The 13,966-nt window shown below is 38.4% G+C and overlaps 1 protein-coding gene across 3 annotated transcripts in view; it reads left to right on the top strand.

The window, feature by feature from the left end:
* The window catches only part of ALiX (programmed cell death 6-interacting protein-like protein AliX), a 275,620-nt gene that overhangs the window by 144,335 nt on the left and 117,319 nt on the right, over positions 1-13,966 (top strand). For all 3 annotated transcript variants that reach the window (XM_067158494.2, XM_067158486.2, XM_067158479.2), the window contains exons 9-11: positions 3,054-3,231; positions 3,333-3,650; positions 10,286-10,501. In XM_067158494.2, the coding sequence (XP_067014595.1) occupies positions 3,054-3,231; positions 3,333-3,650; positions 10,286-10,501 (712 nt within the window). The remainder of the gene's footprint in view (positions 1-3,053; positions 3,232-3,332; positions 3,651-10,285; positions 10,502-13,966) is intronic.

The following is a 13,966-nucleotide window of genomic DNA, read 5'->3' as shown; positions in this document are numbered from 1 at the left end:
AGGAGTCTTCGAAAACCGTAAAAGTAGTTAGCTGGATGTACAAACAATAAGATTATTATTAGAAAATATTTTCCGGTTAATCCAAAAATTTCGTAATCCGAACAGACTCCGGTCCCAATTAGTTCAGATTAACGAAACTCTACTGTACTTAGTAAACAGTTGAAAAACTACTTAAAACTTAAAAGCTTGCAGCTTCCCAAGTGGAAGTCACTATCCATTGGTATGAATAGTCTGCGGTTAACTGCAGTGTCTGTCCTTGTTTGCTAGAAAAGTGGACCTCGCAATTGTTACTGTTGTTGTTGTTGTAGTCGTCAAAAAGTGTACGTCCATATCACAGATGCCTACTTGAGAATTCAAGTGTTTCCCTGCATGCACTTTCCGACATCTTGCTATTGAGGGATAGTTTTTCAGAACTCTCATTGCTTTGTTTACCTTTGTCTATAAACCACATTACTCAAGCTCCAGCATTGATTATAACTTATTGCATCAAGGAACAGATGGAGTGATGTCATCTTTTGAAGAATCCTACCTGATGCATAGAGGGACTCCTGACTGATACATCACCATACTGATCTAGTACCTATAGTTCATTCCACGTTAATAAAACAGTATTGCTTTTATGACAACAGCGTTGCCATATCGAATGACTCTGCTCAACACCATCACGAAAAACACGATGGCACACAAATTTGTGAAATTCAGTATTGCAAGTTCTGGACAAAAAGGGGAATATGCTTTGCTCCAAGTTATTTTTATGAACTGAAGGGAACGGGAACGGGGGGCTATTTTTTATTTGTACGGAATCGGAGGTAAACTGTGGCACATAAAAAACCTCAGCATTGAAGTGTGAGGAAAACTGGGGGAAAAAGAGACAAATAATATTTTTTATGAGCTCAATGGGTGAGGGAAGCATTTAATAAATTCCCCAGGCATCGCAGGGTTCTATTGTGCTGTCATATCGCTCACAAAAACAGTAAAAAAAATTAAATACGGTCGTAAAAAGAAAGTGCTGAAATTAATATGCGCTTAAGAAAGAACTAAATAACAAAACCAAGCACAAATAAAACACACAACATTTTTTTAATCATTACAAGTTATGCCATGACGTAATGCTTCACACCACAACATCAAAATCTTCAGAAACAACTTCTGTACAGTACGAAAATAATAGAACACACACAAATACTATGCAGTATACAACCAACTCTCACTCAACACAAGTACTCACTGATTTAAAGCCTAAAACACACACGCAACAAATAACTACTGTAGAAGACTTCACTATAAAACTGAGCTGCTGGCAGTTCACAGATTGAGAGGCTACACGATGCTTATACCAGAGCAACTTAGAAAGAAAACGAAGAAAGGCAATGAAGCGATGGCTGTTCCTGCCATTGTACTTCCTCCCTACAAATATATTTATGAAAAAGGAAACCTTATGTAATTATTTTAATAACTCACGGGCAAAAATGCCTCATAATTTTTATCTGTCTTTTATAATACATTACAAAGTGCAGTATAATACCCCTTAATCACGAGGAATTATGGATGTCTCAGAGGGGGTGTGAGCACTCTTTGTAGGTCCATAAGAGCAATACTGTTTTCTTAACATGGAACGAGTCATAGCATTGTGAGATGAGGTGAATATGTGTAGTTTACATTCCAAATGCATTGACGAACTACATCTGAGGTGTTGAGCCTATTGTTGACCCTTGCCTTCTGTGTCTGCCTGCTCAGCCCCATTTACCAACAAGGCAGTGTGCAACTTCATATGATAAACAAGCCAGACAATTTCTAGATGACTGCCATGTTCTTTGGATCTGTCGCCAATTAAACAGATCTGATCCATGATGACTGGTTCATCACAGACCAGGCACAGATAGCAGTTTTGCTTAATTAAAATGTTGTGACAGCATGGACCGGTTCATCCGTACCCAGATACAAGTAATCCGTTTCCCTCATATTTCCTCTCCACACTTTTTGTCATACGTCGTCATTCTTTTTGGAATCTTTGCGCAGCAAGACAGCTTCAATGCGAGGTAAGACATTGAATTTTCTGTGTATTATTACTTAAGAGAATTGCAAGGGATTCTGCTTTTGAAATACATTCCACTACTGCAATAAGTTCATTGAAAAGACTGAACGTGTAATTTATTCTTGCATCATATTTATGAGTAACATGAGGAATTTGTAGCAATCATTTTTGACTGCGATATGTTGCTTATGTTGTCATTTTATTTACATTTTCTTCAGATAGGCAACAATCCTGTTCCTTCAACATCATGAGGCCCACCCGATAAAAGGCGTGCTTCGATAGAAGAAATACTGCCTCATGTCGTGATAAAGACATTGTGACGTAAAATTCTATAATAGAAGTGTAAATATGAATACATGTATGTTTGTAACCATACTTTATGCTTTTTTTTTTGTTATCCCCAGTAAATAATGCATAGTAATCTACCCATGCGCCTGGTGCGTGATCTGCTTGATGACCCGTATTATCCCTCTATTTCAACCATCATGTGGGTCACGCACCACTCTCGTGAGTGGGGTAAGTCCACAAGTTTGATAGAACTCGTCCTACCAACATTCAAAACTCTAATACTTAAAACTTTTAAAGAGTTCTAAGCAAATATTTTACTCAGTTTGGTGGATGTGTCTTGCTTTGCTAATACACGGTGAATGTATTAATAATTTCATCCTTGTTGCACAATTTCTATATATAATTCAGTATGGCTTTGGCTGCTCTTGCCTTTCAAAATTACAATGGCTAGCAGCATATAATAGAGTAACCTTTTTTTATTGTCGGAGGAATACGATATTACTGTAAGTAATGTACACCGGTAAGTAAAGAATTGCAAAACTAGTACTGTAAACCACTCACTGGTGTAGTTTAGGGCATTATTTTGGAACATGTACCACAGATCAGAAGTAACTGTAAATAATTAATAAATGCAGAAAACTTGTTGGAATGATTTCAAGTAAAGGTTTTCTTGAATTTGCAATTTGATCATAATGTTCTTTGTATGTATGTTGTTGGTTTATTTTTTCAGTGTGCTTGCATCTTTGAATCTTCCTGCTGCACTTGAAGATACATCTGGAAACTCATTACCTCAGTCTTTGATTGATAAATCTGAAGCTATGAAGAGCTTAGGAGGACTACAGCAGCTAGAGAGAATGTTACAGGACCTACCTGAACTGCTACGGAGGAATACTGATATTCTGGATGAGGTTTAGTTGAAATTAGATTTTGGCTTAGTAAAATGTTAGATACTAGTTGATCATGATATGTTTGCTCATAAAGAAATTATCTCTTTTTTTTTTTTTTTCAGGCTGAGAGGTTGCTACGTGAAGAGAAGGAATCTGATGATCAGTTGCGTGCACAATTCAAGGAGCGATGGACCCGAACTCCATCTGACAAGCTCACTGAAACATTCCGTGTTAATGCTACAAAATATCGCGAGATTATAAACAATGCTATGAGGGCAGATAAAGTGGTGCGGGATAAGTTTGAAACCCATCGTCGAGGAATGGAGTTGTTAAGCAAATCTGTTGAAGAGTTGCAAGCTGCTGTTCCTAGTGCAGGGCCTGGAGGAGTGAATTTAAATGAGAGTTCTTCAGTGCATGAACTGCGGCGTTTGATGGAAGAGGTAAGAGAGCATGTAACACTCCAGTTTTTGGTTGTATTGTCATTACGAGGACGTTTGAAAAATCTTTAGTTAAGATGGCAAATACTTTTGGATAGATTTCTTATTTATGGTTAGGTTTAAGGGACTTTACAACAAGACTGTGTTCCATAGAGAGAGAAAGAACTTCCTAACCCATTGAGAAATAAGAGATTGTAAGTAGGAGAGACAAAAGTCTGTGGAGAAGAAAAACAACAATAGTTGGCTTAATAAGTTTGGACTGCAAAGTGGTAATTGGATGCAACGCTTGATGTGTATATACAGGTACATTAAAAACTGTATCTGTCATTTCTGAAGATTAGAGGAGGGTATTATTAAAGTGGGAAAAATATTTCTCCGCTACATGGAAAAACATAGAATCTTTTTTATTTTTCCTATTTGCTTTGTCGCACCAACCTAGATAGATCTGATGGCAATGATGGGATAGGAATGGTGTAGGAGTGGGAAGGAAGTGACCATGGTCTTAATTAAGGTACAACCCCAGCATTTGCCTGGTGTGATAATGGGAAATCATAGAAAACCATCTTCAGGGCTGCCAATAGTGGGGTTCGAACCCACTATATCAAAGCCTTCCGATAAATCAAAAGAAATGAATTTCTCTTCCTAGTGCAGTATTCAGAATTTTTATGATGATTTCCCATTGTTCGCAATTGTTTTGGTTACAACCTCTCTTTATTGGTCTAATACGTCCAGCATCAATATCTTCCAAAAACATGCCTGTTCAACCACCAAAATGGCATAGTTCTTCCATCCATATGACAATACACTGGTTGCTGGTTTTGGTGTCTGTTTTTTTTGTCAATGCTGAATTGCTTATGCTAAATCCAGATAGACCCTCAACCCAAAAAGTTATCCATGTTAAAACACTAATGGTGTGAAAAACATGAGTTGATAAATATGAAAACATTTGGACTAGGGCCCATAAAATTATCAGCATATAGTTGCTGGTCATACTTTCTAAAACAAATTATTATTGAAATATTAGTTGAAGCCTTCATTTTGGACCAGTAAGTTATTACACATTGTTCTCTGGTTACACTCTTCATCCATGAATTACTTGCTCATGTAAGAGAGACGGGGAGTGAGAGAGAGAATGACTGGTCGCTATCTTGAACACAACACTTCGGCAATACCCAACATTGATTCAGACCCAACTTGAAGCAAGATTTAACTATCATGCCAACTCTGCATGCTCAAGATAGGGATGCTTAACCACTTCCTGAAGGATTTTATTTCTATCTTCATTAGTAAGCAATGTCACAACTTTCTGTCACGAGTTTCTGTCTTGAATGCGAAATACAAGAATAAACAGGTTTTTGCTGAGTTATTCAGTATACCTGCTATCCAGCAAGCAAAATTGAAATTCTCCAAAGCCTGTGGCTTGCTCTGCGAGGGTGCAATTTACCCCGTGCTGTTTAGGAATTCAAGGCCTTTTCCTGTTATTGCACAACTTTCCCAGACTTGCCTCCTGATGGAAATCACATTCTATTCACAGGGGATGACAAAGAACATTTTCAGGGCTGGGCAGTAATAGCAAAAATTTGTGATGCAGTAAGTGAGCTACTTTTACATAGATTTGATACAATGGGAATTGGGACTTAGAATTTACCACATGCTAAGAGAGAAAATTTCTTAATAAGGAATGCAATAATGAGGTTTCACTGTGTGTGATTTTTAATTCACATCTAGCTTGTTGTGAGCTCATGGAAAGAAAGGGTGATATGATTAAATTCTCTTTGCACAGTACATTGACGTGATAGTTTTTGTGAAGATAGTAGTAACAAGAGCTTCCTGTGATGGTTTGTTCACTGTAGTTTTGCTGTCTTTTTATTCCAGAAGTGAAATTCGGTTGCAACATTGCTTGTTGGTCACCAGAATGAACTATGTTCACAAGGTCTTCTAGTAATTACATTAATTTTTTATTTTTTTTTAATTTTTTTAATATTATAGCTTAAGACTTCCTTGCATAAGAGTGATTTGGAAATATGTGTCTCTGGTAGTAGAACCTTAGTAGAGGATGAATTTGCATATATATACACCCTCTCTCTTATCAGCAGGACCAGATGTGCTCAAGTCCCTGCTTAGTAGATTTCTGATGGTTGTAACACTCAGGACTCGGAGATTGCACGTAAAGCATCCAATGAATTAATAAAATCTGCAGTGGAAAAACAGCTTTGAAAATTGGGTATGTACCACAATACCAAGCTTTGCTTGAGACACTACATGGGAAAAATCAAATATCTGGACTGATTTCTATCAAACAGATGGCATGATGAATCTATAATGGATGAATCCAGGCTATGAACTGTGACACACCATAACATGTTTTGCAGTCCATGGATTTCACTACAAGCTGTGCCACTGAAAGACTTTCCATGAACCAGGCAGAAGTTGTAGTGATCTGTGTGGGAAGAAGTGCAACAGTATTTTTGTTTGAACTGTGATCATAACATTAACTTGTATGTATGTGCATTGTGCGATATTCTTTTAACACTGCGCCTGACGGTACTACCACCACATATCATGTGTCCAAGTGCCGCTTTTAATAATGCTACTGCTACGAACTTTGACATTTAGTTGCTCAAATGCTATTCATGTTATTGAATTAGTTCAAAACCCTGAGATTTACTTTTGATATTGTTATTTTATCCAACTCTGCAAAAGATCTGGAGAAATCGCTAACTGATACGGACAGTCTTGGGAAAAGAACACAGATGAAAATAAATACGTGGAAAAGAAAAGTAATGGAGAGCGGTCGAACAAAGTCGAGTGATGCAGGAGATATTAGATTAGGAAATGAAGTCTTAAAGGAAGTAGATGAGTATTTTTACCTCGGTGCTAAAATAACTAATGACGGTTGAAGTAAGGAGGACATAAAATGCAGACTAGCTACAAGCGAGGAAGGCCTTTCTTAAGAAAAGACATTTGTTCACCTCGAACGTTGATATAGGAAAGATGTTTTTGAAGACTTTCGTCTGAAGTGGCATTGTATGGAAGTGAAACATGGACGATAACTAGCTCAGAGAGAAAGAGAACAGAAGCTTTTGAAATGTGGTGTTACAGAAGAATGCTGAAGGTGAGATGGGTAGATCGAATCACAAATGGAGAGATACTGAATCGAATTGGTGAGAGGAGATTGATTTGGCTAAATTTGACCAGAAGAAGAGATAGAATGATAAGGCACATCTTAAGACACCCAGGACCTGTACAGCTGGTTTTTGAGGGAAGCGTAGGTGGTAAGAGTGCCAGCCCCGCCAGCCCCGCGGTCTAGGGGTAGCGTGCCTGCCTCTTACCCGGAGACTCCGGGTTCGATTCCTGGCCAGGTCGGATTTTTACCTGCATCTGAGAGCTGGTTAAAGGTCCACTCAGCTTACGTGATTACAATTAAGGAGCTATCTGACGGTGAGATAGCGGCCCTGGTCTAGAAAGCCAAGAATAACGGCCGAGAGGATCTGTCGTGCTGATCACACGACACCTTGTAATCTGCAAGCCTTCGGGCAGGGCAGCAGTTGCTTGGTAGGCCATGGTCCTGGGCTCTTGCGCCATGGGGTTTGGTTTTAAGTGGTAAGAACGGTAGGAATAGACCAAAGTACGAATATGACAAGCAGATTAGAGCGGATGTAGGATGTAGTAATTATGTCGAAATGAAAAGGTTAGCACAGGATAGGGTGTTATGAAGGGCTGCATCAAACTAGTCTATAGACTCATGACTCAAACATGTATTGAATGTTATCCAGCTAAAAAGTAATAGATATGCCCTTCAGCCATTATTTCTTATGGGGTCCTGATGGTGATATTGCAATAAACAAGGTTGTGGGGTCCAAATATTTGGTTGAATAAGACAGGAGCAAGGTGCCTCCATGGCTCAGGTGGCAGCACGCCTGCCTCTCACTGCTGGGTTCCATGGTTCAAATCCCGGTCACTCCATGTGAGATTTGTGCTGGACAAAGTGGAGGTGGGACAGGTTTTTCTCCGGGTACTCCGGTTTTCCCTGTCATCTTTCATTCCAGCAACACTCTCTAATATCATTTCATCTGTCAGTCATTAATCATTGCCCCAGAGGAGTGCGACAGGCCTCGGCAGCTGGCACAACTCCTGTCTTCGCCGCAAGATGGGGGCTTCATTCATTCCATCCCTAACCCAGTCACTGACTGAAAAACAGGTTGTAGGATTTTCAAAACAGGTGATGGTCTTGCTTACAGTGATTGGTACTCCTTATAGTAATTACAGAAAACAGTAAATATGGTGTATATTAGTATCATTTAGCATTGTTTTCCATACATTTTTAAAATTTCATCCAGCAGTATGTTTACATACAAATATACAGTACAATAAAAATTTTAATTTAATGATATTTTAAATTCATCGTTCACACATACATTTGAATTATATAATTCACCTACCCAATCGCATTAGTGAGAGAAGTGGCATGTTTTGTTTTGTGAAATCTTCCAAAGTTTGGAATGCACAAAGTTAAGCCATTCCTTGTTGGCCCAAATATTGTCAGCTTATATTTCAAACATTTGTGCAATTAGGGTAAGAATTTCTAAGAATCTCCTCTATCAAGAGAGATCCAGAACAACACATCAGTTTTCCCTGCCCTTTATTCTGTCATCTTCAGCTGTAGTATTTCCATCTATAATTCTGCCTTATTGAAGTTCCACAATTAATTTGCTTTGGTACATCATTCTCTTAGAGTATTGACGGAAAATGGTTTTTCCACAGTCTGAACAAGTCTTCCAATTTGTTGAACTGGATGAATCATTCATCAAATTCTCTCTTCAGTTGGTACAAAAAATTTGAAAATTTTTTAAACAAACCTTCCTTAGAAGATACTAAAGGAAGTTCGGAAAAATTATTTTCTCCTTCAAGTCTTTAATAGAGATTTATGTTAGCTGTTGCTTGCTTCACAAACAAATTCAAAAATAATGCTGACTACTAACTGAAACAGGGAACAGGGTGAAAACTAGAGAAAACCAAGTAAACACTCATCCCCATCTTTGGAGCAAATTGAACACATGTTCACTCTCATATCTTCAATACAGTTACTATAATGATACACTGTAGTCACCGTTATCTTCAAAATATGTTGCTGCCGTCTATGCAGCAAATATTGTTCTAGGTCAGGGGACATATGTCATACATTATTCTCTAAAATATTTTTACTGTTAATAATTTGTTCTCTTTCTTTCTTACTCTTGACATCATAATAATTTATTTCTTTCTTACTTTTGACAAAACCATGCAGGTACGGGGGGGGGGGGGGGGAGGCATCAGGGTTCATTTGAAGACCCCTGGCCTGCAGCAAAAATAAATCTCAAGAAGCAGGAGGGTCCTTTGAAACCTAAATCAGTGTATGCGCAGTGGAAACTGGTAACATTGAATGAACTAAAGTTATTGTTTGCAGGAGTGATTCATACATGCTTGATTCATAAACTTTTCCCCAGCTCTACTCTAGTACAACACCAATAATTCTAAAAATTGACTGCACAAAGTCCTTTAGAATGATCGCTGTTGGGCTGCACCTTAATTAAGGCCACGGCCGCTTCCTTCCAACTCCTAGGCCTTTCCTATCCCATCGTCGCCATAAGACCTATCTGTGTCGGTGCGACGTAAAGCCCCTAGCAAAAAAAAAAAAATGATCGCTGTGGGTGGGATGCATACATGAATACACCCACGGTATCCCCTGCCTGTCGTAACAGGTGTCTAAAAGGGGCGACTAAAGATGATGGAATTAGAACCATGAGACTAATTGTGATTATTATGATAACGTGAGGAACATTATGGGCCAATGTTACTTGCGATTAGTACCACCATGTGAGGAACACCATGGGTCTGTTACCTAAGAGCAGTATAATTATGTGAGGAACACCACACATCTGGGCGTTGCATGTGATTAGTACCATTGTGTGCATCCCATCAAGGGGGAGGGGGAGCGGGCACTCAGTTGCAGAGTCTAGCGTCTAGTGGGAATAGTTGCGGAGCGGAACCCTTCCTTTCAGGTTATAAATTTTAGCAGTTACCATTCTTGTTGTTCTTGGTTACTAACAAGAATCCTAACTGTTTCTCTCCCTTGAATGGGAGTACCAAAGAATTTCACCTCATTTCTACTCTCCTCTCTGCATAAGTGAGTTTTTACATGTGTGTCATACATAAAAACTTTGTTCAAGCATGAGTTTTTCAGTTGATATTGCAATAAATTCATTTGATTATTCACCACTCTAATTAACTGATAATTCACAAATACGCTGAATTCTAAGACACCTGTAAAAAAAAAAAAAAAAAAATACTCTGCCCGATGAAGCGTATCGCTGAAAGAGACTGAATTTGAAGAACTTCATGCTGCACGATGAAGTGAATAACTGAAAGGGAGACGTGCAGGACTGTGAGTTTCATGGGCGAGTTTCAGCGTGCTTTCTTGCCGCAGGCAACTCCAGCAGCTACCGTTTCACATGTATGCGCTGTTCTGGCTTCAAAGCCGAGCAAACTGCTCTGTACAAAATTTAGATTAGAATTTGAGCTCAAATAGTTATGTTTGTATATTATATAAATATTTTCCAATTTTACAAAAGTTTTGATATATTTCTACTGTATTTTAGGTGGAAACCATCAAAGCAGAGCGTGATGCTATTGAGTGCGAACTTAAGTCGGCCACAGTAGATATGCAATCTACCTTCCTTTCAGCCTTAGCTCAAGATGGTGCTATCAATGAACAGGTGTTGTCCGTCGAAAGCCTTGGTAGAGTGTTTGGACCTCTCCAACGCCAGGTTAAGGAGAGCATTGAGAAGCAGGAAGTACTCGTTGGCAAAATTCAGGTAAGAGCCCCTCTCCACCACCTACCAACTTCTATCAGAATATAAAAGTTGCCTTCCCCAGGTAAACTGTTTCACTCCTTCACACCCTTCCCAATGAATGAAAATTTACCCCAATCATTTCTGCTAAAATCCTGTCTAATTTTATTCTTGTGATCAGCCCCGCCGATATAATTATTTTCCAACTGAACCCTCTCGTAGATTTTTCCCCATGCTGCTTCTACTGTATAAAATATATTAATTGTATAAGTATTGGAAAGGAACAAACACATGTCAAATCAAGTCATATAGAGAGAGAAGAACAATAAAGGGAACACAAATAGGATTTACACAATGGTTGGTCAATGTGAGAAGAGGATGCAACAGCCGGGCTAGTGGCTCATATGATTGAGGTGCTGGCCTTCCGACCCGAACTTGGCAGGTTCAATCCTGGCTCATTCCTGTGGTATATTATGGTGCTCAAATATGTTAGCCTAATGTCAGTAGATTTACTGACACGTAAAAGAACCCCTGCAGGACAAATTCTGGTACCTCAGTGTCTCCAAAAACAATCAAAAAGTAGTTAGTGGGACATTAAAACCAATATCATTACTGCCGTCTTAGATTAGATAGGCTTTCTCTTAATCAGTCCCAGTTCTTCATCTGTTTTCATCCCCTGAAGAGCTTGTTTCTGTTTCCCAGCTTCATTAGCAGGGTGGACATAAACACTCATTCAGGGACCAAATTGACAGATCCTTGATCTTGATATGAGAAGGTAGGATAAGAAGAGAGCCAGATAAATACAGGAAAAGGGAAGGAACATAAGATAAAGATCAATACAGGTGATAAAAATTAGGAACTCAGGACAAACGCAGAAGGAGTGAAGGATTCCAACAGGATAATACAAGTATTGGAAGGGAATCCTGACATTCTCTCCATTGCTAACATTCTTCCATTTTTCTTTAATTTTTCCAGTCTGTCTCTGGGATTGTTTTACTTTCTTCAAAAGTTTCTCTTTGCTCTTTTTATTTGCACACTCTCTTTATCCTTTCTCTTCTTTCCTGATAATTGTACAATCCTTCCTATCTCCATTGAGCTTTGCTGTCACAGACCTGTGTCGCTACTGAAAGCTGCTGCTTCAGACATTCATCAGTTTTTTTATAATTTGCTTTCTCAATCAATCAGTCGCTACTGATCTGCATTTAGGGCAGTCGCCCAGATGGCAAATTCCCTGTCTCTTATTTTTCTACCCTTTTCTTGAATGATTTCAAATGATACACAAAAATACATTGTTCTCAACAACTAAATTTTAAATAATAAAAAAAGACATTTTTCCTAAAATACAGTACTATACAATTTACATTAACAATTTTTCTATTAAACACACACCACATCCTTAATAAATTTGTATTGTTTACAAAATTGTACTCATAATATCTTGTGTACTTACACACATAATCAACTCGTATACAGTATGAGGAATCACTTCAAAAAATACTACAGTATACAATTGCTATAAGATTTAAATATATATATAAGCCATTTGGTACCTAATGTACATAACGACCTGCTGCGTCTTAACCAGAACCCCTTTTGCCTCTGCTTTTCAGAGTTCTTGAAGGGCCTTCACAGCTACCATAGTGGTCCCAGGGCCCTTGAAGTCCCCACTGTACCTCACCCCTCCAGGCAGTCCCCTACTTCACCTGCCCAATCTCCATATGCAAGGGGATGGAATTAATTTATTCACAAAAATTCTTTATAACAATAACCTACACAGGTCGAATGCCCTCTAACATTTCTTTTCTCTGTTGCTGTTTATTTTTTTCTTGAATATCTGTACAGATTTTGGAAAAGGATCAAACACTTCCCCAGGTAAACTGTTCCACTCCTTCACGCCCTTCCCAATGAATGAAAATTTACCCCAATCATTTCTGCTAAAATCCTGTCTAATTTTATACTTGTGGTCAGCCCTGCCGATATAATTATTTTCCAACTGAAGCCTCTCGTGGATTTCCCCCCATGCTTCCTCTCCTGTGTAGGCTCTATATAATCCTATAAGTCTAGTTTTCTCCCTTCTCTTACTTAAACCTTCCCATCCAAGTTTCTCGAACATTTCTGATACACTACTTTTTCTTCTGATATCCCCTGTTACAAATCTTGCTGCTTTCCTCTACACATCATGTACAGTATTTCTTTTATTAGGTATTCCTGATGAGGATCACAAACACTGTTTGCATTTTCCAGTAATGGACGAACCATACTTAAGTAACTTTTCTCTTTTAATTCTTTGTTGCATCCTTTAAGTAGCCTCATTATGACATGTAAGGACCTGTATGCTTTCCCAACAATGTGATCAACATGATCCTTCCAGTGCAAATTACAGTCAAATCTCTCACCTAAGTATTTGTACTTGCCATCTTTTGGGACCATTACCTCATCCAAAGTATACTTAAATTCAGTTTTTAAGTTCCTGTTTGTAAATGTTTTGACAATTGATTGGCCTCCATTAATCTTCATATTATTCTCTTCAACCCATTGTTGGATACTGTCAAGGTCCCTTTGTAATTCTGTACAATCCTCTGTTATTTATTTCTCTACAAACAATATCATCATCTGCATAAAATCTTATTTTTGATGTTATATTGTTCCCTAAATCATTTGCATGTACTATTAAGAACAGTAATGGGCCGATTATACTACCCTGTGGAATTCCCTTCCAAACTTTCTCTTCCTGTGATACATGATTTCCTACTTTGAGTTTTTGAACCCTTAAATTTAGAGATGTTCTTATCCAACATATAACCCATATGTCCAATCCTATTCCCTCCAGTTTCTTTATTTACGCGAATAATCCCCGCATATTTTTAAAAACAAATTCGAGGCACGAAATTGGGGTGCAGGTTTTATTTGTGTCAAGGTTGCCCACATGCTCCTGGCTCACCTAGTTTTCGATGCTGAGTGTACAGTTATGCTTTGTGCAACCGTAGATGGAAGAAAACTGTCCCCATATGTCATACAGTTGAACCTCGATAATTCGAAATCGGTTAATTCAAAATCCCGCCTAATTCGAAGAAGCTCCGTTCCCGGAAACATGAGATACAGTTTTGCATGTTATTTAAATGGTTTAATTCGAAATACGGATAATTCGTAATTCGAAGTACAATGTCGGCCCCATTACCAAAATTCAGACTTTTAATTCGAAACTGCCTTTACATTTTAAAACAATAGTATGTTACAGAGTAATTTCAACTCGAAATTTATCCGCTCTGCGTCATAATAGAACATGCGTTCCGGAACGTGGAAGGGTAGCTTTCCGCACTTAACACTCACTTCGGTGGGTCTACAGTGCGCTTCATAATTGCTAAGTTGAATGAAATCGGAATTCTTTTGTATTCAACCTTTTAAGGAACGCCGTAATATGTAACTACCGCAAGCTATTGGAATACTGAACAGATAAACGTTGACTCAAATAAGTGTAAATAATGATGA

Source organism: Anabrus simplex, chromosome 1, assembly GCF_040414725.1.
Source record: "Anabrus simplex isolate iqAnaSimp1 chromosome 1, ASM4041472v1, whole genome shotgun sequence".
Classification (NCBI taxonomy): domain Eukaryota; kingdom Metazoa; phylum Arthropoda; class Insecta; order Orthoptera; family Tettigoniidae; genus Anabrus; species Anabrus simplex.
The sequence above is the reverse complement of the archived record's forward strand: the minus strand, read 5'-3'. Positions and strand labels throughout refer to the sequence as shown.